This window comes from Excalfactoria chinensis, chromosome 3 (genome assembly GCF_039878825.1).
Source record: "Excalfactoria chinensis isolate bCotChi1 chromosome 3, bCotChi1.hap2, whole genome shotgun sequence".
NCBI lineage: Eukaryota > Metazoa > Chordata > Aves > Galliformes > Phasianidae > Excalfactoria > Excalfactoria chinensis.
Genome location: NC_092827.1, coordinates 6053877 through 6080635, shown reverse-complemented (window position 1 = coordinate 6080635; position 26759 = coordinate 6053877). Strand labels below are relative to the sequence as shown.

The 26759-nt window shown below is 45.3% G+C and overlaps 2 protein-coding genes across 14 annotated transcripts in view; one reads left to right on the top strand and one right to left on the bottom strand.

The window, feature by feature from the left end:
• Positions 1-833: 833 nt before the first annotated feature.
• Positions 834-5759, top strand: FAM228B (family with sequence similarity 228 member B). The gene is made up of 8 exons (XM_072332319.1): positions 834-928; positions 1268-1387; positions 1912-1986; positions 2555-2752; positions 4361-4438; positions 4817-4904; positions 4989-5118; positions 5583-5759. The coding sequence occupies exons 1-8, from the start codon at positions 842-844 to the stop codon at positions 5623-5625; spliced, it is 819 nt and encodes a 272-aa protein (XP_072188420.1). The 5' UTR covers positions 834-841; the 3' UTR covers positions 5626-5759.
• Positions 5760-6023: 264 nt separating this feature from the next.
• The window catches only part of ITSN2 (intersectin 2), a 63287-nt gene continuing 42551 nt past the window's right edge, over positions 6024-26759 (bottom strand). For 9 of the 13 annotated variants that reach the window (XM_072331344.1, XM_072331350.1, XM_072331351.1 and 6 more), the window contains 20 exons: positions 26209-26384; positions 25642-25786; positions 25134-25336; positions 24474-24538; positions 23514-23680; positions 23145-23190; positions 22833-22954; positions 22309-22405; positions 21787-21978; positions 12687-12808; positions 12313-12419; positions 12018-12201; positions 11144-11242; positions 10806-10973; positions 9907-10119; positions 9573-9694; positions 8945-9027; positions 8722-8805; positions 8286-8459; positions 6024-7483 (listed from right to left, as the gene is read on the bottom strand). In XM_072331344.1, coding sequence (XP_072187445.1) covers positions 7326-7483; positions 8286-8459; positions 8722-8805; positions 8945-9027; positions 9573-9694; positions 9907-10119; positions 10806-10973; positions 11144-11242; positions 12018-12201; positions 12313-12419; positions 12687-12808; positions 21787-21978; positions 22309-22405; positions 22833-22954; positions 23145-23190; positions 23514-23680; positions 24474-24538; positions 25134-25336; positions 25642-25786; positions 26209-26384 — 2727 coding nt within the window. In that variant the 3' untranslated portion in view covers positions 6024-7325. Of the gene's footprint in view, positions 7484-8285; positions 8460-8721; positions 8806-8944; positions 9028-9572; positions 9695-9906; positions 10120-10805; positions 10974-11143; positions 11243-12017; positions 12202-12312; positions 12420-12686; positions 12809-15828; positions 18723-21482; positions 21712-21786; positions 21979-22308; positions 22406-22832; positions 22955-23144; positions 23191-23513; positions 23681-24473; positions 24539-25133; positions 25337-25641; positions 25787-26208; positions 26385-26759 lie in introns of those variants that run through there. The other 4 variants (XM_072331356.1, XM_072331357.1, XM_072331355.1 and 1 more) reach the window with 3 other exon arrangements.

Genomic DNA, 26759 nt, shown 5'->3' with positions numbered 1-26759 from the left:
TAGTGGGGAGGGACTATGTTCTCAGGCGGAAGGACACACGGAAGGGGTGGTGTGATGAGAAAGGGGCGGTGCTGTTTTTAACCGCTCTACTAGAGCTGAGGTGGTGCTGCGGGCTGTGGTGCTGGGAGTGCTGTGGTGCGGCCATTGCTCGGTCCTTCAGTAGGTTTTGGAGGAAGGACTTTCATAGAACTTCATGTTTTAAATATTGCAGAGTTTTCATGTCAGCATGTTTGAATACATAAAGTTTTCTCAGTATAAAGAGCGTTTCTTCCCTCAGGGGGGAAAAAAACTACTTGAGCATGGCAGATTTTTAACCATCAAATCCCCTTCTGTGTGAGGATTTGGCGTGTGCACCCAAACACAAGTAACCTTACTTTACCACATCAGCAGTTATGTGTCAGGTAGTAAGCTGAATTCTTAACCCTCTGTCTTCCTTTGCGTGGCCGACGGAATTCAGTGCATTGCTAACAAGTGTATATATGGTTTTTATAACATGTATATCAAGTGCGTTGTGGCTGGCCTTGATCTTGAGGGGTTTACTCCAACCCAGATCATTCTATGAGCCTGCAGGTAGCTTCTGGTAAAGGCTTTTGAGAGAACTCAGCCTCATGTCTAAGGGAACTTAATTTCTGCCATAGAAAGGATTCATCTGCCTTCTCAGTGTTTCTGCAAAACCAGAAACCAGCGTTTGGGAAGCTACAGTGTATTTTAGCAGAGAATGCTCTGCTCTACTGGGTGGAACTGAAGCAAGAGGCAATTGATGGTATTAGTAGGAAATACTGGTGATAGGTGGATGGTTGGACTGGATGAACTTTGATGCTTCTTGCAGCTTCCCCCAGCAATGCGTACTGCAGAGAGCTCAGAGAATGCTCCCCCAGCTACGGGTCCACCATCTGTGGCAGAACTCGGTCAGCGAAAGCTGTGCCAGGTGAGCAACTCTGCATTCCTTCAGCTGTGAATTCTAACGCGAAGAACCAAAGTGAAACATGAAACCTGTGCGTAACTGAGAACCCAAGGCATTTGGCTACAGCTGCTTTCTTGGCACTGGCAACTGCCTTCCCTGCATGTGTGTGAAACGATCTCTCCTGAAGTACTGCAGAGAACTGCTAGAGTGATGTTTTGTTGTAGCTCCTGCCCTGGCAGAATGAGGTTTGCAAGGCAGTATTGTGTTCCTGTAGCCTGGAACCTAGATAAGAACCTGATCTTTATAAAGCAGTTAGAAGTTTTTTCATGCAGACCTTTATATTACTATTATTTATTTATCCAGAGGTGCCCCACAGCACCAGCAAGGAGCAACACAGCAAATACTTTTGACTGCAGTAGATTCTTTGGGAAGATAAATACTAGCAGATACTGGCTGACACAGAAGGACTTCTATCGCGTGAAGGTATGAGTGGAGGAGTGGAGGAATGGAAGGGATGAAGGGAGAAATAACAGATGGTTGTTTGCAAAGTTATGTTTGCCATTGGAGAGGAGAACAAAGAACTGAAAATATTGATCTGGTGGGTTTTACTGAGCACTTTGAGATAGCTTTATTGAGTCCCATGACATTCAGAAAGCTTTCACATGACACCTACATTTTGGGGTTTATTTGATTTTGGGTTTTTTTGTTTGTTTTGGACACACTTGAGCAAGTGACCTGGATCAATTGGTGGTGCAGCCCCAGTGAGGAGCATCCAAAGAGGTGTATGGTCTGATCACAATGAACACGAGCACTTTAGTCCTTCCAAAACATAACTTGAGTTTATCTATTCAGAGCAAGGCTCACAGAGATCTGTGCTGTTGTGCCAGCTGTGGTATGGTGTAACATGCCTTAAATCCCAGCACCAGTAACTGTTTTGATCTGAGGTAATTCTGACTGCTGCTGTAACTCCTGCTTTTACTTCACGTGTTTTTGTGTTCTTCTGTCAGGTGACTCCTGATGAAAGCGGAGACATCATCACTTCTGCTCAGTCCATCTTGGACAGAGAAAATTACTTTGTGAGAGTAAGAAATGATCTCTTTTCCCTTGCTCGCTGTTGGTTTTCTGTATGTAAAAGCCTTTATCTCCATCAGTGAATTATGTTAAAATATCAACATTCTTGGAAAACTAAATTCAGAAATACATCTTTCTGACTTCCTGAAGACAGAACTCCTAAATGGGAGTTTCACAGTTGTCTCTTCAGTGGCTGAGTGCCTGTTTGCACCTAACTTTCGTTTTGTGAATGAGATGGATGGTGAGACTGTAAATGATGGACAGCAGGGCTGACCCAATCCAGCAGACTGCCTGCCACTGCAGGAGGAAGAGAATCATTTTCCCAATAACCTGGTGGAAAAAAAAATGAATAGTTTTCATCTGATACTGCATAATGGTTAAATAAACACAGAGTGTGGCTGCTGGAACCCATGCAAGGAAGGGGTTGGAACCAAGAGGAGAGAGAAGGGAGGGCAGGCGAGGAGGGCAGCAGTGCCCATTTGGATCAGGTCAGCTGTGCTGCATAACTTTACCCATGGACTCATTAAGGTGTTTGTTTGGCTGATGTGTTGTGTGCTTATTTTTCCATTTTCCACACAGGAGGTGGACAGCTATTTGAGGCACCACGATTTCTTACATCTGAGAAAGAAGGAGATGCTATACAAGAAATGGCTTGAGGATGTTTCAGAGCCACTGCTGTGGAAAATTGAGGACAAAATGGATAGCCAGTCAATGAAAGAAATACAGAAGAGGAGGGAAGAACAACTTTCTCTCTATTTAAACTACCGTAAAAAGAAGGTACCAAGATACGAATTTCTGCCCTGGGAAGGGTTGTGGACAAGACTGGGGCCTTGGCAGCTATTTGCTATTAGTTGACCAGCTTGGTGTTCCACTGTGCCTTATTTATAACCCTGCCTGAGGATCTCTAATTGTGGCATAGATCATTCCAGCCAGTTGTTCAAATTCACCATCAGATAAAAGCAATCGCTGTGCTCCGTGCACTGAGCACACACTGGGTTCTGAGAATGGAGAAACTGGATTTCATTCGTGAGCTCCATCAATGCTGCTGAAAGCAAAGGCCAGCAATCACTGTAGGAAATGCTTCTTCTTGTTGCTCTGAATTTCATCTAATTCTTTAAGAGATTCCACGACTCAGCTTTCGGCATCTCTGACTTGGATATCAAGAGCAATAAGGGCAGTCAGATCATCTACCACAAATAGGGTAGTATTTTATATAGGGCAGGCTTTTGTTGTCAGTGGAAACCAGTGCACAGTGGATTTATGAGACTGTAAACAAGCTTTCTATCCAGAAATGAGAACACTGTGAGAGCTGCGGTGTTGAAATAAGAGCAAACAATCCATTCTTCAAAAGTCTGATGTGAAAGATCCATGCATTTAAACTGCACTTAATGATGAGAGGCTGAATCAGTCTTTCAGCCCAAGTCCTGGCATTTGGATCTGTTAGGTGTACTGTGCACATCTGGGTCTGCATCAGTGCATCTTGCAAACCCCTGCGTTGGGTCAGGACTTTGCTGGGTGACCTCTGAACACAGTGGCTGTTGCACTGGAGTGTTTTTCACCCCAAACAATCACACCACCAGGGACCAACCCCCACCTTTTCTCCTTGCCTTGGCGAGCTGCAGCCCTCCAGAATAACAGCATCATTATTTGCATATGTTTGCATTAATTATGGCATCATATGACACGTTTTGCAGAACTGAAGACACTTCTGTGGGCTGGTTCATATCCCAAATTCTGGCTGTGCACTTTTTTCTCCTCCCTTCTCTTTGTCCATTTTCTCTTGCACCACTCCCTGCTTTGTAGGCTCTTTGTTTTGTTCCCCAGCTCTCACTTTGTTTCTCTTTCATCAGTCTGTTCCCTCTTTCTATGTAAATTTGTCCAGTTTCTCTTCTTTTTTTTCTCCAGTCCCAAGGCCACAATCGGTGAGGAGGGGTGTGGCACAGCACCCAGCACTGAGGCTTCAGCCACTATTTTAATAGGATGATATACAGTAATTAGCCAAGGGGTGGCACTAAAACTTTGCAAATCAAGGCATGTTAGGCCTTAAAGTAGTGTATAGGGCTGAGATCCAGAGAGCCAAAGGCTGGATCCCTTCCTTGCTGTGACCCCTGGCAAACTATGTCCACAGGAAAGCTGGAAACCTTCATTTAAAGGGAAAAATGAGGCTGGTGGTGCTTAGTCACTTCCTTTTTACTATTTTTTTCCCCTTAAGATCTATTTCAGAATTTCCACTACCTGGACTGCCCTAGTAATAATTAACCTTTTAGTCTGTAAATATGTCTGGATGCTTCATGAAAGTACTTACAATGTATGTATGCCCGCATTCAGTTAAAATGGATGGAGGTATTGCCTGTTACACTACAATGTAACCTGCTTCTCCTACAGGGCTACGTGGCTTTGGAAACTTATGACCCATCAGAATATGACCCATTGTTCCTGAAGACGTGCACAGACTTCTGGAAGGTGGGGTGGTTTATGCTATAAAGATCATATCAGATGCACCAAAGCCTTGTGTACCGGGTGGGAGAGGTAGGTAGGAAGGACTCAGACACAAATCCACATCATGCAGTTCTCCAAATCCTTCCTGGCTGCTGTGAGCCCTCGGGACCACCTGCGTCTCATTGTTGGTGACAGAGCTGACTGTGATGTGGTCTGTGCGAGGAGCTGCAATACTCAGCATTTCTAAGAACTAGGGCTTTCTGTTCATAAAAACTGAGGTTGATGCTTCTCCCTGCTAACCAACAGTATCTCGAAGTTTACATTTGTCTGACTTTGGTCTTTGAGACACTCATCAAATCCTCGTCTAAGTGCTTAAGCTTGAAATTGCTGTCTCTGTCACAGGTTTCAATCCCAGCTCTACAGGATCCTCTGTTACAAGCTGTTCAGAAAAAGTTCATTGAGACAGGCATAGCTAAGCGGTGCGAGACAGGTATGTTACATCATCAGTATCCCTTGGAAACTTTTCACCTGGGGAAACTCCCCGTTCCTTGGCAAATATCTTCTGTTCCATCAGGGAGACCGTGCTCTAGCAGAGAGCTGCAGGAACTGCCTCTGCTTCCCCTGGGCCGGCAGCACATGGATGCGATCAAATGGCTGAAGGTTCCACACACCTACATTGCTAGTGAGCTCCACCGAACGAGGAGGTAAGAGCTGGTGTGTTCTTGAGAGGAGTTACACCAGGTAAAGCCTCTCTTGTTTGGCTGCATAGTAAAGTATTTGACAAAACAGTGCCAGTGCTCTGATTCACCTCCTCCTGAAAGCTCCCTGGGCCTGCTGGTGCAGTGCACAACAGTTAAAGGAAGTCCTGCTCCACGGTGACTAAAACATCAAAGCTCAGCTGGGAGCCAGATGTCCTTGAAGCAGGCCCACTCTCTCCCCTGAGCCCATGCTGTGGAGCTTTATGCCTCTTGCTGGCCTGAGCCTTTGTCCAGCATAATTGTTAGAGCAGTTGTGGGCTAACAGCAAGTTCTAGAAAGGAAACCCGTCACAAAGACAAACATTTCCTGGAGTAACTCAGTGTGGGAAAGAGCTACTGCAGGAAGCTGTGCTGGGCGATGGCAGCCTTGCTCTTAGGTTGACTGACAATAGTTTTTATTTCTGTTTGAAGGCGGAGAGTCGTGGACCACCACAAAGACAGCGAGAGCAGATGACATCACCTGTCCTACAGCTCACTGCAGTGGCAAGCACAGCCATCAGAAGGTACTGCCTGCAAAACACACTTCTGCAAAAGCAAGTGACAGTGGGCCAAGTCTTATTGCAGAAGTGCAATAAACTCATTGTCTTAAAGTAGTGCTTCTGCAGTACTGTTACCCAGCAGTCAAAGAAATGTATGAAATACTGCTGTCACTTCCAGCAGCGGGCAGAGGAATGGCAAAGCCTGCATTTAGCTTCAGGTGTTGCAATACTGCATGGAGCTGCTGGTGCCCTAAAGATGCACGTACTGTTCTGCTGTGGTCCCCATTGCTGTGACTGCACAGGAGCTCTGATATCAAAGCCTGAGAACAGCAGCAGCTCGCTCTCCCACAGCACAGACAGGATCTCGCAAGCGTTGCCAAGATATAGTTTTATTTAGGATTAGAAATACTGAACCACAGAAAACTGTTAAAAGTAACAGAGGTTGACTCAGCTCTGTAACAGGAGGGTACACAGATGGCAGTCAAGTGTAGAACTGTCAGACACCGGGAGGTATTGCGGCACCCACAGAAAACAAGGGCACCCGCTGTTCAGAATTGCATGCTGTGCTTTTTCAACAAAGCAACTGGAGGAGGCAGTACAATGGTTCCCATGTATCAAACCCTTTACAAACAATCTTTAAATCAGCCCTCGTTTTGGTGCCCCCAAGGAGGTTTTTGCGTGCAGCCAGTCTCATCTTGCAGATGAACGCTGTGCTAACACTTCCCCAGAGCAAACATTTTAAGCTTTTAACAAACTTCTCTTGAATTTAATTCCATAAGTAAGTTTTTTTTTCTCATGATTTCACAATCCCTTGTACAATAAAATATACTTTTTAAAAGTCACTATGCATCAATAGACATCTGTAGACAAATTACATTAATAAACTTATATTTTACTCTCTATATACAATGTTGGCAACGTCAAAGCTTCAAGATTCACACGGAGGTCTGCAAAACCAAGGAACTGTACACAAATAACTTAGATTTAGGAAAACCAAAAGCTGGAAAGTATTTTTCCACCTTCTTGCGGGTCACAGTATTTAAGACATTGTTTCCAGTTATTTTCTTCACAATGACATTGTCTCAGCAGAGAACTGTTCATCCAACTGAAGCGGAAAATAAAATCAAGTTGCAGTTACTGATTTCAGTGCAGAACTAAGTCAAGTGAAGAACTACACTTGATTCTTAAAGAATATACAATAAATTGGAGAACTCTCCAGTGCTAAGGCTTCGTCAGCGTTTCATCTTTATCATCCTGAGACAGGAAGATTCCAGTGGATATCACTTTTCAGATTTCAAACAGAATGATTCTAGTGCAAAACTAAACCATTCCTCAGTCTGCGCGTTAGACTACGTGGTAAAATACACATACGTTTTGATGCCACGTTTCTACCTAATACTTTTTATGGCCCTGAAAATGAAAACATTGGCATCCAAAAACAATATATTCCAAAGTAATAAAAAGGCACTGAGCTATAGTACTGTACACACAGTAACATCTGTGTTTGCATAGATCAACGACAGCGAGGACACAGCGAGGAGCTAAATGCAACCAGTGACTGAGGGAATCAGAAAGCAGCAGGTATCTTGCTTAATGAGGAGCTTAGGGCAAGGAGTCTTATCCCAAAGTTCAATCCATCAGTTTCATTTGTCCTTCATAAATTAAAGAAGTGCTTTCAGAGAAGTGTTTTCTGGTCAAAGAGCTGCAGGTCAAAACGGACCCAGACCTCTCCAGTTGGCACTTCATGCAGCAATAAGTGCTTCGTTGTGGGGCCTTTGCTCTCCTGTTCTGTTCGGATTTTTGCCACCGGAATTTCAGTGCGACCCAAAAAATCTGTTGTAGGAAAATGAGCACGAGATGTCATTAAGCACAGACATGAAGCCCAGGAAACCTGAAAGCGCAACGTTAATTAGCAACGCTATGTGCTGCACAGGTGAGCACCACGCGGCACCTGAAGGGGAAGCTTGTCAGACAGGGGAGCTCAGGGCTGCGCAGCAGTTTTTCAGCATCACACAGATTTCTTACCGTGCAGACTTTGATTTCAGGCACTACTTTTGGTTATTCAGTTGTTACTTCCAGTGTTAACGTTTCTGTACTATCACACTTGAAATGTCCTATCTGTGACATCTAAAATTTATGACAAGTTTCAACCTCAAGGTCAGAACTAAGTGACGGCGCCTGTTTACGTGTCAGCTGCACTGCTAGAAAGACCATAAAAAATGAAGTACTCTGACTCAGCCAACTTTTATTTACGCTTCTGTATCACTTCTCCTTTTAAAGGCTACCAAAACAATGTCTGGTTTCCAGGCAAAAGAAAGTTTATCAAGTGACTGCTGTGCAAACAGAACCTAGCACTTCATTTTCAGGCACTGCCTACAATGACAGACAGAAACTTCTTTCAGTTTCTTCCCAGCTGGACGAAAAGTAATTCTGTTCTTGATACAAAAGCCTGAGTGGGATCGAATCTGACTGTTGGCTCTGGGCGGCAGCTATTCAGCTTCTTCAGTATGGAAGCATTGCTTTTTACACAACATTTTGCAGAAAGCAATTGTATCTACATACTGTTGGCGAAGATCCACGCATCCTGAGTCACAAGAACGCTTTATTTTCCTAAAAAGAATGTTCACGCACTTACCGTCAGGAGAGAACTGATCCCTGTCAAACATGGTGATACAGAGGACATCCTGATACAGATCCTTAATGAAGAACTGGCAGTTAAAGTTCCACTTGGGGTTCAAGGTGTCCTGCATGGTCCTTGTCGTGTAGCTCTGAGAGCCCATGCTGATTTCACAGTACGGGTTGCTCTTCCCTAAGCACAGAAGCAGCAGTGAAACACCCCAGCAGCGCCAAATACTCCCTCCCTGCTTGGACACACATCTATGCTGCTGTCCAGAAGATGAGGGGTTACATATCCCTAGATCCTATAGCAGCACAGAGCTGTTTCTCCATTCAGTGGAGATGGCTGATTTGTCCAGGAGCTGCAGCTGTAACCGCATTTCCCAAATTGCCAGACTGCTCTCAATGAGCCTTTCCAAACCCTACAGGAATGTGAGATTATTTCCATCGCTTACCATTGGGTTTACAGGCCTTCAGCTCTGTTGCTTCGATCACGTGCACCATCAAACGTCCTATTCCTGAGGTCTTCTGCGAGCGAGCTGGAAACAAAGAAGTCAGAAATTGTCTACAACCATAAAAACTGGCAGTTTTGGAAGAGAGAACCCCCCAGAGATGTGCAGCGTCCTTCAGAACACACTGCTGTCTGGGTGGGTGAGGGAAGAAGGCAGAACTCAGTACCTTGATATGCTTTTTCACGTTTCTTCTTCTCAGTTTCAATGTACTGCTCGGACGCTGCTTTGATTTTCTGGACCCAGGCAGTGCTGCAAAGAGCAATCCCAATATAAGTGTTGTACCACAGGCAGGAAATCCCTCATCAGCAGCAACTCTGCCCCATCCTCTTTTGCCATTTTTTATTTACTGGATTTCAGAGGCATCACAAGTCAAGTTCACTTAGGGACTAAAGCTGCAGAGGTTTCACATTAATTTGTATGGCATGCTTCCATATGAATCTAACTAAATGAAATTGGAATGGCTGTTTTATTACAAATTGCAGGGTCGCATGGAAGACTGACCAGGGAAGAATCTGGGGAAGAATCCAAAGGGATGCAGGACTTGGCAGCCCTAAACTATTCTTCTATACAGCTACAACATCTGGGAGCAGTAGATGCAATGCTATATTCAACTGCGAGAGTTCTGCTCACCAAGCAGAACAAAGCGAAAGGAGACTTGTAATTCACACGAGGGTCAGAGGAGTTTATGTCCTGATGGGGAAGCTAACCCCTGTCCTGCTCACCAGGAGCTCAGCCCCCAGCCATGTTTAGATGTTCAGAAAGGTTAATTGCAAATTCGCATTTGGTTTACTCACCGCTCATTAATGTTGTCAGTTTTAAGTGTGTAAACTCTGTCAATGTGTGATATGTGGAAAACTGGCTCATCGCTTGAAGGATCCGTGGGCAATTTCACTAGGACTTCATTAAGGAAAACAGGCTGAAAGAAAAGCAAACATTGCTGTGGCATCATGACCCCGACATTCAGCTGAAACTCTACAAGGATATTTAAATATGTGGTTTTTCTGCAGGGTCTTTGAAAGTTGAAGGATACAAGAAGATCAATGAGATCACCATGTAAAGGAAGCAACAAAGGACTGAAAGAAAAACTACTCCGTATCAACAGGACTATGGAGCACCACCCGCACTCACCATTTTGTACATTTTGAACTGGGAGTTGGACTTGGGGCTGAACAGTTTATCAGAGCCAGAAGAGACAAACTGTTTGACCATGTAGGTAAGCAGCAGGAAGTCGTTGAACAGGAAGCCATACAGCTCCTTGCTGCTCTTCGCCTTGTAGAGCTTGCCGCTGTGCAGGAGCTTCCGTGGTCCCAAGCAGTTTGTGAGGGAATTGAATACGGGTTGCTAGGAAAAACAAGAAATGCTCAAGTCTGGACCAGCATTCACCTCATGGCTGCCTTTCTACCATCCAGAAGCTGCGTTTAAGAAGAATCCATGAAGTCTGCAGTCAGGTCACCTCTTACGGCTGCTGCACAGGGACACGAAGGCACCAGGACAGACCTGCTGGGCTCTGTTCTCTGTCCAGCCCTGGCAGTCAGTGAGAACTGGCACCACGCTTCATTTTGAAGACTGTCTCAAAGTGTGCACCTGATTGCTAAAGGCAATCAAAGGCAGCACAAGCAGAACTTCAGGGCTGGGAGTTACTTGTTTGTTTAACTGTTTGAATGGCATTAATTATACACTGGTAAATGGGGATTCCCCACTGCCAAGTAATACTTGAACAATGGATGTTCATCATAATACAGCTGTGATCTCTCTGCCAAGAGATCAGCAGTGGATCACATCCCAGTATGGGATATGGGCAAGTACTCTCATTTCACTGAATCACAGAGCTGTAGTGAATGGAAGGGACCTCTGGAGCTCCTCTAGTCCAACCCCCTGCTATAGCAGCTTCTCTGCAGTAGGGTACACAAGAAAGCATCCAGGCAGGTTTTAAGTATCTCCAGAGTAGAAGACTCCCCTGTTCTGGACATCCCGAACCCAAAACAAACTGACACTGTCTCTGCCACAGAGCACTGCAGTGCAGCTACCTCAGCAAGGCCTTCACACTGCACGTGGGACTGTATCCATTCCAGCCGGTCCGAGTTCTCTTTCTCACGCACCCCTTCGTTCACCTGAGAACACAGCTCTTCTGCACGCTCCAAGGCAAGCTTGAGGTTACTGTGATCGGGGTGATTTTCCGGAGTGTTCTCTAGAATCTGGTGCAGAACAGAGTGGGGAGAAACCAACACAAAAGCAGAGGTAAGCACAGGAAACAGTTCTCCACACTCTTCCAGAAATCCCCATACAGAGATAAGGGTTGTTTTTCTTTGCTACAGAGACCAAAATCAAAAGCATTCTCGTACAAGACATCACTCAGGGTACTTACACTCTTTATAAGCAGAGGATAACGCGTTATTCTTTGCATGGGTTTCAGGAGGAAACTGGAGAGGGGCATTCCTTTGCAGCGAGGATCCAGAGCAAGTTTCTACAGTGCAATCCAGAGACATCACATTACTCATCAAGAAACAGCTGCTTCACTGCACTGAAAAGGGTCTGAATAATTTTTTCAGGCCTTCCAAGAAATCTCAGGCTTTTAGGTTAGCAAACAATACAGTCCACTTGTATCTAGAGCAAACAGGAAAGCCAGCGCTGTCATTGTGCCCAGATGCTTTGCCAGCACAGCACTGTAGCACCGTTGCCCGTGCAGATCTGAACATACAAAGCCATTCTAGCTGTTACTCTGACATAATATGCTCCACTCAGGTTGGAAAAAAAGAAAAGAATAAAAAAGAAGCAATGAAAGAAGCAAATGCCTGATGTCAGCAGCTCTGGCATTGCTCCTTTCATGGCTTCAAATGCACAGCATCAGCTGCAATACGGCAGCAGTCCCTCATTTCTTTCTGCAGCTGCCTGCCTGCTGTGCTCACAATGCACAACTGAAGGCTCAGTCCCTGCTGCAACCTCAGCACAACAGCTTTCTTATTTTAACTCCAGACTCCGCCCCCTTCCAACCACATGTATTTTGGGAAGGTGCAGACATAGGCTCTGCAGCTTCCTAAGGTTAACCACGACACCAAAGGAAGGAGGGACGGAATGGGAAATGAAGTAAATACTTGCTGAAGATGCATATAAACCTCCAGCCCTTAGAAGACTCTCGCCTTATTTTCGCAAGATTTACTCCTCTGATCTGGTCGATGCTGGTTAGACAGGCTTCTGTCAGTGAAGAAAGACAAAGGTACAAAGGCTGCTGAACAAGATACCTTTAAGTAGTCTTTGAAATCAGCTTCTTCATCAGTTTTCTGCTGCAGCAACGAAGCCCCGTTAAGCTGGCAGCTGCAGAACCGAATGTAGGCTTGCATGTGCGACAGCTCTGCTGCCAAGATGTCTCCAATCATCTGCACCGGCATTTTTTCTCCTCCCGTTTTCTTACGCACTCGCAAGGCTCTAAAGAGAAAAGAAATTACCGTCCAGCTTTGCACTCAGCTGTTCTGAATGCACACGTTGCACATACAGCACACACACGCCAAAATGCGAGATGGAGACACAAGCACTCACTTCAGTAACTTGGTATTTGACATGATGAGTTCCTTCCAGTTAACAAAGATCAGCCCCATTTCCCCTTCTGTGAGACAACCCGAATCAGCCATTGGCTTTTGGAAAACCTGCAATCAAAACCATCAGAAAGGTGAGCAGCTCTTTGAGAAGAATCCTCTCACTCTCCCCTTGGTCAGGTCAGCGCTGATTTTGCTTTGTCTTTCACATGATTTTTTAGGCTGTTGGACAACCACGCAACATTGACAAGGAGAGGGAGGTGCTCACACAACCTCCTTGCCTTCCTCCGGCATTTCACAGTTCTTAAACATCTCTTCACTGCTACTTAAAGACAAAGGTGGTGATTTTGCAAAGACTTCCACACGAAGGCATCTCACCTCCAGGACAAGCTGAAGATCATCCATATACCTTTCTTCTGTCTGAATGAGTTCGTGGATGTAGCCCTGCCTCTTCCTTTCCATGGGCTGCATGGTATCGAGGCTTTGGAGATCAGCACACCCTACAAGAAGCAAGCCAGCAGTTCAGATACCACTCAAGCCTTCAGACGTGATGAATTCACAAAGCTACATCAACATATGCCAGCCCAAGGCTCACACTACACACAGCACTTCCTTCTGAAGCCCCTGTCCACAGCAGCACTGGGTTTCAACTGATTGTGGTTTGCACCCTGCTCTCTTTATGGCAGTTTTGAGTCTGACACCTTTTCATTCCTGCAAGCTTCCCTTTTGCCATGCTGTGATGCAGAATAAGGATTCCTGACTTCCTGTAACTTCCCACATCTCTTCATTTCTGCAGCAGTTTTTGAAGTCATGTTTTCCTCTTGCCTTACACAACCTGTGCTGTGAGATGAAGTCATCTAGGACGTGTCTGGTGCTGATTTATAGCACGGCACCTTTAATCTCAACCCCGTTTCTCAAGTGCCTCAGCTATTAATTTACTATACAAACCAAAATCTGCAAAGTTGTGATGCAAAGTTCTACATTTTCTACTTTAGAAACCAAATAAGCCAGAGGTACATTGAATTATTCTGATGCGCTGCGTACCAACAATCCAAACCATGCATGAGGACACAGAGGACATTCGATGACACACATTCAGTTCTCTGTGGTAACATGCGGACTCTACAAGTTTCACACCTGTTCTCCTCATTCTATGTGTTAGTGAACACGACAGCAGCGTTTGAGGTTTAGTAACCAAACGAAAAGTGGCAAAAACGAAGCAGTAAATATGATTAGATGGGTAAAGGAGAGGACGTAAAGAGCAACTCTGATCCACCTGTTGGCCGTCACGTGCTAGCAGAGCACTGCAGGGGAGCCAGGGAGAAAGAAAAGAAACAATTGCAGTTTATTTAAGAGTAGGCATCAATCACTTGATGCAGCTGCATTCAATTTTGATAAAGGCTACACCAGAAAAGGCAACAGCCAGATGTAAAATGAGGGCTTTTCAGTTCTGCTACGTATATCCAGAAGAGCCTTGAACTTTAAGCTTCGTAACAAGAACTAAATAAATACTACTGCATACACAGAGCTCTGGGATTGCAGCTCTTCCAGCTGCAGAGAATGCTGCTTCGAGCCTTAGTTGCTTCCAAAGTTATAATGAGGACAGAATTAGAAGAAAAAAAGGAGTGAAATTTTAGCCTGCTGTGATTCCTATGAAGTCCAGTATTGACTTCATAACCCATCAAGATTGACTGTGGTCAATGTGTGCTGCTTCTGTTCTGGTGCCATTCACGTACGTAGCTGGATGTAAGCTGGTTCCTGACATGCTGCATTATAGGACAGTCAGAGCTTGCACAGTAACTGTACTTTGTTTGCCCACACTCAGACCTCAGATCTCAGCTTTGACCAAGTGCTTCTTTTTCCTGTTGCAACATGCAGCCCTACAACAGGGACAGCGAAGTACTGAAGCTCCTGTTGCTGTCTGCTTGTATCGTAACTGTTAGGAACACACGTACTCTTGCATTTGCGTCTGTCTTGTTCCATATACATCAAGCTGAAGCAAACTCTGGGAGGCAAACACACCTTTCATACCCACCAAGGATAGGCGTGGTTTATAAAGCTTATTAACCAGATACAGAACAACAGCTGATTCAGATGGCTGTGCAATAACCCTGCACTTGGACTGTCACAGCTTCTGGGATCAGAGGATGAGTGCTGCTTTACATTTAAATCATCACTGCTCAAAAAACCTCTGACTTGGGATGGGTCTGATGATACCAGCATGAAAACATAGTGTGGAATCCATTTATCTGATTTCAGAAGGCCTGTGTAGGCTCTGGGATCTGAAGGGAGGAAAAGCAAAGGAGAGAACACATCAGCCTACCTAACATACTTGCCAATGTTTTCTACAGCTGCCACAGTAACCGCTTGGCTCCCTGGCACAGAATGGTCAGCCTACATCTCTGCCCGTTCTCCTCCCACATTCCTGCTGCCCCTCTCCCTGCACCAGCTCTGGCACTCAGCTCACACCCGGCAGAAAATGAACCGGGACTTTCCTGCTAGTTTAACAGCCAGGAGCTTCTTTCCTTGGCAGCAGAAAGCTTTTGCTTTGGTTTCTGGCTTGCAACAGCAAAGCAACACCAGGCTGTCCAAGGAACCTGGGGCAGGTTTGCCTTGTTCCCTCCTGAGCACATCTACAGAGCTGCTGTGGGCAGCACCTTTGAGACACGGGCCCTAACCACAGAGCAACGCACTACTGACATCTTTAGGACTTGAGGTAAGTTCTAGGGGAAGGAGGCACTTCTTGAAGGAGATCTGCTCAGGCACCACCTGCTTTGCCCAACTCCCATGAATTTCCCCACACAGCCAACAACACAAACACCCAGTTAGAAAGTGGAAATTCCACTCCAGAAGCTCTGGAAAGACCTCGAGTCTCACAGAGTGTTCCAGCACTTTCCCTGAAGGGTCAAGCCAGATCTAAGCAAGCCCAACAGTGAAGACCACCTAGTGGTGGTCAATGCATGAACTGCACACGTAAGAAGTTTGGTTCGTTTAGGGCTGTGGGTTTGTTCAGGTTTAGGGCATGCTGAGTAGGGTGTGCTTTGTGGGTTGGTTTGTCCCTTCTGTTTGTGTCCGTATTATCTTTTTCTCCTCGGCTACCACAGCAAAAAATACATCTGGTCACAAGTGCCACAGACCAGCATTCAGCAGTGCCTTCATTCCAGGCCGAGCACAGACGGGATGGTGTAGCTGGCACAGCACCCACACCTGCTGGCACACCACAGCAGTGTCCTCCTGCCATACCAGCGGCGGTCGGACGCCTCTGTGCCTCATGAAAAGGTCATTTTCCATCAGGCCCTGGGAAACACCACCAGAATTTTGGCCAAGCTCCCCTAACTGCTGATTGCAGCGACTCTTTCCACTGCAACAGCAGCAACTTAGGGTTCAGCCTGCAAGAGGTGAAAGAGCTCAGTCACTGCATCGCATACCCAGGCAGCGTAAGGCAGAACCTGGCTATTCAGATGGGAAAAAGATGTCCCCGGGTGAACAAAAAACCACAACAGACAAGCTGGGTCCTTTTATGTGTCCCTTTAATAAAGTACATTTGCATAGTTATCTTACAACTTCGTTTCAACCCAAAGATGAACAATTGCCTCATGCTAAGCACAGCCTGCATTCGCATGTCCAAACAGTCACCCTTGCACATTAATACTCCAGCTCGAAGAGGACAACAGAAGATACTTTAAGGCAGCACACACCGTTCAGCAGCAGTTTATTGGTTCATTACATGGAAGCAGCGTCGCCCCACAGCAGCTCCCAGCAGCAGGGCACAGTTTGCCAGCGTTCCTACGAGCAGATCTATGCGCAGGTGGTGAACCCCATCAGAAACATCACACAGGGATACAGTCTGACAAAGCATCGGGATGGAATAAAGACTGGCTGGTAGGACACCCAGTTACACAACGGCCCCCATTTTCATAGAAAACAGCACCTGGCAAGTACTGCGCTGCAGGAAATGCCACCTTTTGCTCTCCTGGATGGCTTCAGATTTAACTGTTAATGCCTGGTTGCTCTGAGAAGCATTTGGGCTCTCAGGGCCAGAGAGGGGATCGGCAGTTCAGCAGGTATCTCTTGTTTTCACCCTGTCCTCAGCTGCTCCAAAATTCTTCCCCCAGATTAATACAGCTTCTATAGCTACGCCTTGTTTTAAAGCCCAGCCATTAATACACCCTCGGCACAGCCTTTCCTACTGATAACCTGATGCATTTGTACAGCTCTTTCTGCTCCAGCACACAACAAGAACAGAGAGAGCTCTCAGGTGACTGCACCTGATGTGCACAAGGGCAGGGGCTGCAGTTTCTCCAGTCAGCGTTAGTAAAGTCGGCTATTATCATCAGCAATAGAAGATCTGGGGCGTACTCAGGTAATACTGGAACATCAGGAGAAGCTGTGAAAGCCCCCAATGCTTCATTGCAATGCTCAGCAGTTTAAGTAGAGGGGCAGCTGTTTCAATGGTTGTTACCACCTACGTACCCAAACACGGGGCTGCTTGTGTGAGAGCATTCAGCAGCTTTTAGCAGAAATACTGGAAAACGTAGCTTCAAAAGGAAATCAAGTCAGGCAGAACGCTGCAGAAATGACTGAGCACGTCATCTGCCTACAGCAACGTGATCTCGTTCCATAGCAAAGTACTGGCTGAGACAAAACACACCCAGAGTAAAAACCCATTTGTAGTTTTCTGTAGGCACGTCGCCGTGGTCAATATTGCACAAAAGAGATACGTTTGACCTAAAGGGTACATCCACACCATTGGATAAAGCATATGAAATACATTACATCCCGCTCTTTCAATAGAGAAAGGCTGTTACATCTCCGCAGTTTGATCTGATCGTACCTTCCCAACACTGACAGATACGTACGTGTAGGAAACACAGGGTGGGTTGTAAACATTTCTGATTGCATAAGTGACCTTTGCTGTTTTGTTACTCATTTCAGAAACCAACTAAATTAAATAGATTCATTAAATTACCTACATCTCTCTCACCTTTACGGGATCACAGTCCTAACTGCTCAGACAAGCCGCTGCTGCTGCCAACTCCTTTCATCTGGAGGGGACTTGGGGTTACAGCCCTCCAGTTCTGCTCCCTCCCTCCTCACACCAACAGCAGTAGTGTAGTGTAACTGTGCCCTCTGCCTTAAACCCAGATTCTTTGCCTTCAGGCTCCGGGTGTCTCTTAGTGTTCCTTTTCTGCCAGCACCAGAGGGAGTGGGCTGACAGCACAGAGGCTGTGTAAGCACTTACTGCATTAACCACTATCATTTGCTGTTGGCCAAAACTGAAAGCATCAGTGAGTTGTCAGAATAAAATGCTTAAAGGACGTTGGTTAAGGATAGGGCATATCGAGCCTCAACAACCTGAATTCCTGCCATAGGGCTACTGTGAAGGAAGACAACAAATACGTATCTTCCATTCTATGCTTAATATCTCTTTCCCTGATAAAAAAGGTTAATTAAGAGGCACAACTGCCCCAGACCCAACAGATCTCAACCTTGGATCACGTGGTATATTTGGAATCACAGTGACCACCAGCAGTCGAAACAGGGAAGGTTTCTTTTCTGGGTGCACCCTACAGGCTGCCCATTTTATAGCTCAATATGTTGTACATTAAATCAAGTAAATTAAAACAGCAACCGGCAAACATTTTAATTCTGCAAAGTATGTACATTACAACATCAAAAGAACACAGCTCCCCGTTCAAAACAGCGCAGATAAAGTGTGCAAATAGTGGGTCTTTGTGTGCCTGCAGTCCCACCACGCAAAGGATAACTGGATATGCATGCTAATGATCGAGGATTATCAACGCCAAAGAAAAACGCTAAAGGAAACGAGAATGAGCAGCAGTGAAAGCCACACAAAGACCCACTATCCTTTCTTTTACAAATCAATGGTAACTGTAGATAAGAAAACCCACGGTAACCTAATTTCTTGACTGGATCTAGCATTCAAGCGAAGCAAAGGGATTGTTTCAGAGATACGTGAGCAGGGCTGGCCACCCTGCCTCCACGCTACAGTCAAACTCGGATAGTGGGTCTCTGAGGTGCTTTCACACTGGAAGACAACATTGGGTCCTAAAAAAAAACAAAACAAAAACAAAAACAAAATGAAGGATAAAATGGACGTCAATTTGAAGAGCGAAACATGAGTTCTACGGACAGACAGAACAAGGAACGACCGACACGGCTTTCTGCAAACAGCCATCATGCACTTCTGCTCTGTAAGACGGCAAGTTACAAACACGCACAGCACTGAGCAGCTGTGATGCTCATCGCTGACTCAGAAACACGCTGCAGTGACTCAGCTGAAGAAAGCTCCTTCCCCAGGAAGCCTTCTGTTACCGCACCAAGCCGAGCCCTGGGCTCCTTGTAAAAGGCAAGGCAACATTCCCTGAGACTTCAACAAAGCCAGGATTCCTCCTAAAAAGAAGCTTGCAATGAGGCATTAGGAAAGCAGAGCGTAGGACTGGTCATGAAAAAATCAAACAATTCAACCTGCTTTACTCTGTGCTAAGGCTGGAATGACAAAATTGTGTCTCTGCTTTTTGTCCACATCACTCAAGATTCCCATCAGAAACCCAAAGCCGTGAGATCTAAGAGCAGGCACTGTTATGTCAGGGTAAAAGCGGATGTATGCCCTGGGTTTATGGGCTCTCCTTCAGCCCACAGCCCAGATCCGGAAGCTTGAGAAGACCTGACTGAGATTCACTGCATCTTTTTAGACACATGGAATGACAACGTGACAATGGGGACTGATCTCACGTTTGTTTCCTGGTAAAGGAGGGGGAATGTTGAACAAAACCCTACAATGTCTTGGAACTATCACATGTTGGAAAGTGCACTCAGATCTGTGCATGCAGTGCTTCAAAGCCACTGATCCCGTGAGCTCTTAGTGCCTAACAAAAAAGAGACGTTCCTCGGCAGTAACTTGGAGTGTTTTGACGTGTTGTCCACACACAGACACTCAAACACACTCACCCCAAGCACATCAGTGCAGAACTCAGCTCTTCCCTATGAACATCCTTGAAAATGGGTCAGCTTCACTAATCAGAGGATGGTGGGCAGGAATTATGAACTTCAATGCACAGAGATCTAATAGAAAGGCAGCTCCTTGTTGAAAGGACAAGACTCAGCTCATCTCTCCAATGTCACGTGTAGATGTAAGGCTTTGGGCTGCCTTATGTGTGCCAAGAGCAGGAAGAACACGTGGCAGGCCTGCACCAAGGAGATAGCGGCTGTGCACAAGATCTCACCCAGGATGAACCAGTGAGCACTCAAAGAACAGAAGGTAGTGTATTCCTTTAGGTAAATCTACAGCTACGTATGCTTTAAAGCCTCCTGCACATGTTCTTTATGTGGATGATTTGGGGCAGACATTAGAACAAGGGCTAACGTTAATGAAACATGAACAACTCTTACTGACAACAAGGTCGCTGAGAGCACGACCCAGCATTTTCTGGTCTGCAATGACCAAGGCCTGGGTTGTAGTAAGAGATGCTGGCAGAGCTACAGCACCCTGAATTGTTTTTCCTCCTTGCAGAGTCCAATGCCAGAATGCATCCCAAAAAGAGGTTATTCTTGTCAGCACCATTTCTTCTGCCCAGAGAGCTACTGACACAGCTCAAGAGGAGGGGAAAGCAGAATTGTAACGAGCCTCAAACCTTTGTGAGTAAACCCAATTTGTTCCCATTCACATACCCTTACATTCAACTGGCCAGGAGAGACAGTGGGAGAAACTTGTGTTTGTCAACAGAAGCACTGCAATATTCACACCAACCAAGTAGGGATGACACCTGCTCTTCAGTGACTGCTGCTGGCTGGCCCTGTCAATGCAATCTCAAAGGACAACTCTCGTCACACAGCCACAATCCAAAGGCTGAGAGCAAGACAGCCTAATGATCTAAGAGCAAACAATGAGGAAGACTATCACATCAAATGTTTCCAATTGCAGTTTGATCTCAGGACTGCTTCTGTTGAAAACTGATGATGTTGAAAACTGACACAACCATCCTGCACTCATCACATCCAGCTACTCAAGTCACCGATGTGATAAGCAAAGATCTTTCTCAGTTTTGAAAAATTCAGGAGTGTTTAATCATAGAATGGGCTGGGTTGAAAAGGACCACACTGATCATCTGGGTTCAACCCCTGCTGTTTGCAGGGTCACCAACCAGCAGCCCAGGCTGCCCAGAGCCACATCCAGCCTGGCCTTGAATGCCTGCAGGGATGGGGCATCCACAGCCTCCTTGGGCAACATGTTCAGTGCATCACCACCATCTGGGTAAAAAACTCAGCCAGAACCTTAATTTCACGGACTGGCTGGATGCATTCCATGCTATTTTATCCAAATGATAAGCAAACAAAGGATTTCCAAAGGAACAGGTCAATCTTTAGATAAGTCCAATCAAAAGTTGTTTAGGTTCAATCTAAATGCAGCAGTTTTTGACATCACAGTCAGAAACATTTAGAATACATGAAAGAAGGATGTGTTACCTGGAACATTTACACAGATGTAATTTAACTACAAATAAAACCTCAGGAATGGGGCATTCTGGCCAGGTATGACAGCTACTGGGGGGACAATCCAAGCTGGTCCTCCATCACCACATCTTCTCTAACAACCACACTAAGCTCATCAAATCTCAAGTGCAAGCCGCTCCCACAGACCAGCTGCAGGCTTTTAAGGGCACACCTCAACCAGAATTCCAGGTGTTTGCCTTTATAGTGCAAAAAATACAAGTGATGCCTAGTGAAAAAACAGCAAGGGAAGGGATGTGGCTTGGTAAGTGAAAGGGACAACTTTCATATCGTCTACCCAAACCCTAAATGGGGCTTTCAAAGCCACAGATACTGCGGGCTGATGAAATGCTGATTTAATTCAAGTGCCCAAGGATGGAAAGCTGAAGGAGGAGTAAGAGCAGAGCTCATTTTCTCTGAGGAAAGCTGACAAAAGAAACGACAACTGAAAAATACCCACACGGGTGAGTGGGGGATCAGAAACATTTCCTATATTTACATGCAAAAAAACGTCTGACTTTCAGACAGGAGAATATTCTGGCATTCATTTAACATTGTTAAGTTTAAGGTAAAGGTGACAACAGCAGACACTCTGTTCATGGTTTATGAAACTAGTGGAAGTCCTGCAATGAAGTATAATACACCTGCACTGGCTTCCGCTCAGTACAAGCTATTGAACATGAGGTATCTGTACACCAGCTGCTCTTTTAGGTGGACACCCACCAGACGTTTTGCCCCAGCTCACCCTCACACCCTCACTACTGCAGTCTGGCTGGTTGGTAATCCAATGGTTCTTTGTAGGTTAAATAGAGAAGCATTTCAAGTACAGAGCTCCAAAGAAAAGTATTTAAAGAGCATTTAAAATCCCAATAACTTTGGTTGGTGCTCCAAGCTGAAAGCAAAAAAAAACAGTAATGCACTTTGGAAAGAAAGAAACAAAATGGTTTTCAATAAAAGAGTTGCTTACACTGCTGACTCGGATCAGAATCTGTGGTCATCTTCACGTAGTTGGAAGGGAAGAGACCTGTCACACCATTGATTTCCCCTTGCCACCAGTCAGCGTCATCTTTGTTCAGCACGTTGATGAGCTGCCCTTTGGAGAAGCTGAGCTCGTCTTCATTGTTTGCCATGTAATCATACATTGCTATTACTTGACACACTACGAAGAAAAAGCACAGTTAGCAGAACGCCATAACATAAAGCAGGCAGTAAAGTTTAAAAGCCTTATAAAATAGTATAGTTTGGGGCAGGGACCCCACGAAGAATTGCTGAAAGCAAATGGGAGATTCTCCCCCTTTTGTGGACAGCAATAATATCTGAATGGACACATATGCCAAAAGACTCGGATTCTGACTAGGACTTTACCTTGTACAGCAAAGCACAGTTAGGTGAGGCTATTAAACACGGTGTTAATTCAAATTAGTGTGTGAACAAAGTAGTTCAATAATATACTCTAAATTAAATACAAATAAGACCATTTTTTTTTCACCTGAGGGGGCAGCAGATGTGGTTCGCTCACTGCTCGGACCCAGTAACTTCACATGGCTGGCAGGGAACCACCCTTTCTGTCTCTTTTTCCCTCTTGCCTGTTGAAATGGGTATAATACAGTCAAGAAACAAAACAGCATAAGGACTGGAAAAATCACAACAGATGTATCACACAGTTCTGCCTAAGGAAAACAAAGCTGGTCTTCCAACAGCAATTAAGCACTAAGCATCTTAGATGGTAAGATCTGGCTGAAGGATGAAACAATCACACTCAAAGCTGCGTCTTGACTTGCTCTGACAAATACATAACATTCAAAGGTTTTAAGTGCAGCTAATCATTTCACAGTAGGGCTGCACATCTGCTCTAAGAAAATTGCACTTACGCATCAATTTAAGAGTCTCTAACGAGGAACTGCAGCTTTCCAACCAGCTTTCAGAGCGCTCTACTCGTTCATTTCAAGTTAAACCAAAGAACCTCTCGCTGCTGCTCATCAAGTCAGGATTCCTGTTCTTCCAACCACTCACCTGCAGCTCTCCTTGCCACCATCCGCTTGCATTTTTCTTCAGGATAAGAATGAGCTGCCCGGGAGCAAGACTAAGCTGTTCACTTCCTGATGCAGCATAAGCAGTAGTTACCTGAGCGATTTCTGAAAAGAAGGGATATTAATTGTCTTTGCTATATTTTCACTACGGTAAGAGCTATTCCCATAGAAAGAAGCTGGTATTTATCTTGCAGGTAAGCAACCTGGCAGACCTTAAAACACCTCCATGAACACACGTGCTTCATTAATCACTTCAAACACAGCCCGAAACATTGAAAAGTTATAATGTACTCACCAGGTTTCTTATTTGTTGTTCCAGCTTTGCCAGCATTACTAGAACCCTGTAACAAAGACACAACAATATTCTTTGCACGTGTAATAAAACCAGCAGAGTTTAGTCAGGCTGTTTTTAAGCACATGACATGTACATACACTGCAACTCTGAGCCCTAATTTAACAGAACACCAAGATCCTGCTGGGAGACCAACAGTGGGACACCGTGGTTACAGCACTGATCTGGGACTTGAGTCCCCTAGGATTCTCTTTCCTGTCAAGCAATTTAATCTCTGCTTAAAATCAGTCTTTAATAGACAGGTATCAATAACACAAATACATGAAAACAGAGGAAAAGCATAGTTATGCGAGACTCAAAATAAGAACTCACTTCTTGATCCTTTGGTCTGACATAATTGGAGGGGAAGATCCCAGTTCTGTCATCAATGCTCCCTGTCCACCATTCCCCTTCTTTCTGGGTCACCAGGATTTCCTCCCCTTCAGTGAAAGTCAAGTCGCCAGGCTCAGAGCTTGAATACGAATACAGCGCAACGTACTCTGCACAAACAGTACATATAAAGGTAGAGAGAACACGTTCAGATAGGAGGATTGAAGTCCATCAGACACAAGAATGTTGGATGTCTGCACCCCCCATGGTGTCAGTAGTGTGGATCATGTCAGAGAATTGTGGAATGGCCTGGGTTGAAAAGTTCCACAATGACCACCTGGGTTCAACCCCCTGCTGTGTGCAGGGCTGCCAACCAGCAGACCAGGCTGCCCAGAGCCACATCCAGCCTGGCCTTGAATGCCTGCAGGGATGGGGCATCCACAGCCTCCTTGGGCAACCTGTTCAGTGCGTCAACACCCTGGGGGTGAAAAACTTCCCCCTAGGATCCAACCTGAACCTCCCCTGAACGTCCTAGCAAACCTGTGAAACAACCCACCTTACAGACTGCCACCACAGCTTGCCTCATGCTCACACCTCTGAGTTAAGGATGCACAACGTTTTACAGACAGGAATTTGGCAGTGAGTCACCACACTTGGAACACACTACAGATAAGCAAAAGCCTGAAGAACTTACACCCAATTGTACAAAGCAAAAGAAAAAAACAACAAACAAAAAAAACCCAAGCAGAGAAAATCAAACCCAACCAAACAACACCAACGTACCTACACTCAACCTGAATTAGTTACAAGTATTACTTAAGTTCTCACTCTCAGATTCTCACTCTCAGATTCTCCTAACTATAGCTCGGCACTTGCACGGTATTTTCTGGTCAAGCACTAAAGGAATTGCTCAGACACGTCTCACATACTTCAGCTCCATCACGCACTGTTATGCTCTCTTACCCTCTCCTGCTGGGTAGGGCTGTGCACCAGACTTCTTCTTCACTGCTGCATAAACAGCTTCTGGTCTGCAGACATTAAAAAGAACGTTTGAATAATGAAAATGCTGACCAATGCATTCCTTAATTAGGATGAACCTAAGCTCGCTCAAGTGTCTCCAAGTTGCTATTTTTTCATTATAAAAGCCCCCTCCTCTTTCAACAAGTGACAGATATCACCGGTTTTAAGAGGTGAGCAGCAGCCAAGAGCACACCACACTTCAAAAACAATGTCAGACGATAGAACTGGAAGGTATTGTTCACACCCATAAAGATTTCTGCCCAATCTTCTCATTCTGAAGTATTTCTAACAACTTGCATCACAACACGATGAGAACAATTCACACACAGCAGCACAGCCACTCCAGCATGGGTAAGACTTAAGTAACTACCCTGAGGAATAATCAGCCACCACTGACTTCTCACAGCACTCACCTTGGAAGGCTGTTCATTTGCACAGCCATAAGCTCAACATTAATTGGCTTCCAAGAATGAAATAATAAAAGACTAGAACAGTATGATGTAAATCAAAGAGCATTCAGGATCTGCACTGCAATCCTTTGGCACTCTGGAACACCTCTCTTTACAAACTGCCAAATAAAATAGCTGTCAAAGTTACACTTACTCCTCTTTCTTCTCACTTCCAGGTAAGAGCTTGACGTAAGACTTGGGAAACCAACCCCTTCCTCCATGCACCTCCCCAAACCACCAGTTTTCCTGCTGCTCCAGGACAGAAATGATATCGTTTTTGGAGAAGTTCAAGTGGTTTTCTTTTTTTGCAGTCCAAGAGCAAAGTGCTTGTGCTTTCAAGTTCTCGACGGGCTGCCCCTGGTAAGACAGAAGCAGAAGTGTGTTAGCACTCCCCCCTCACTGGTGTGAGTGTTAAACATCCACTGACGCATCATTTATTGCGGTCTAAGCGAGTTCATTCCTAACTGTTGGCTATTTCTTTGTCATCTGGACAATGTTTTACAGAATTGACTAAGAAACAATCTCCACTGTTTCCTATCTGTTACAAACATCCCGTGTGTTTAATTACAGGTAAAAACTATCATGACTCAGAAATGCACTGCACGTGTTCTCTTGGCCCCAGTCCACTGGTGGATGGAATCACATCAGAACACACAACGTACCTGTCCATGAATGGGTGACACAGACCCAGGGGACACAGTGCGGGTAAAAGCTGACTTCTGTTGCCACGCTGCGTTAACATTCAGGCTGGAGAAATGCACGTTCTGGTAATCTGACTCTTCTACAGATTTGCTTGGTGAAAGCGGTCTGCAAATTGAAGACAGACAAGATAAACACACAGCACTTCTTATTTTAAAAGCACTTCACGTAGAATCACTACTTCTTAAAATACAGACATAAAACAAGCAATACTACAGCTGTGGATGCCCCATCCCTGGATGCATTGAAGGCCAGGCTGGATGTGGCTCTGGGCAGCCTGGTCTGCTGGTTGGTGACCCTGCACACAGCAGGGGGTTGAAACCAGATGATCCTTTTCAACCCAGGCCATCCTATGTTGTACACACTGAAAAAAAGCCCATCAAATATTTAAAATACACAAACTATGAGTTTCCAGTAGGTTCTTCCATAAGTTCTCTTCACTTATGTTTTCTGTATCACTGATTGATACCACACAGCACGTTACCTTAACTTTGAACAAGCAATCTGAACACAAATACAACAGAACTCACTCTGAAGCAGCTGAGGTAGTAGACAAAGATACTGTAGGAGGAAGTAAGGCCTTCTTAGGAGATAAAGCTTTTTCTCCTTCTGGTATTCTTTCCACATAATTGCATGGAAACCAACCAATACGCCCTTGGAAGCTCCCATAAAGCCAGCCAGGCTCGCCAACATTTTTTTCATCAACCTACGGACAGGAAGATAAATACAAAGAAAACACAATTTGCAGTGTGGAACAACAGGATATCTATCACATGTCAGTATCTATTGGTAGAGCAAACAGCACAAGCAGCACTCGCAGGGTCAGCATTTGCAATTCTCTCTCCTTCCAGAACTGAGCAGATTTCACACCGGTGGTGATGCAGTTGTACTGTGCCTCCAGCAGCTCCTCCTCAGCTAACAGACCAACTCAGTGACTTGTGGAGGCCAGCAGAGACAGCCTCGGGTTTTGTGCTCCTTCAAACGGGGCGCAAACCACACGACACTGAGGGACCACAGATAACACCAGAAGCAATTCTGGCTTGCCAAAATTATGATGACTTGTGTTGCATTTTATTGACTG

What these genes read in the sequence shown, in the direction of transcription:
- FAM228B (XM_072332319.1), top strand. Translation starts at nt 842, where the DNA reads ATGCGTACTGCAGAGAGCTCAGAGAATGCTCCCCCAGCTACGGGTCCA. An exon ending in GTCAGCGAAAGCTGTGCCAG is followed by an intron (nt 929 to 1,267) that starts GTGAGCAACTCT and finishes TTATTTATCCAG; the next exon opens with AGGTGCCCCACAGCACCAGC. An exon ending in GAGAAAATTACTTTGTGAGA is followed by an intron (nt 1,987 to 2,554) that starts GTAAGAAATGAT and finishes TTTTCCACACAG; the next exon opens with GAGGTGGACAGCTATTTGAG.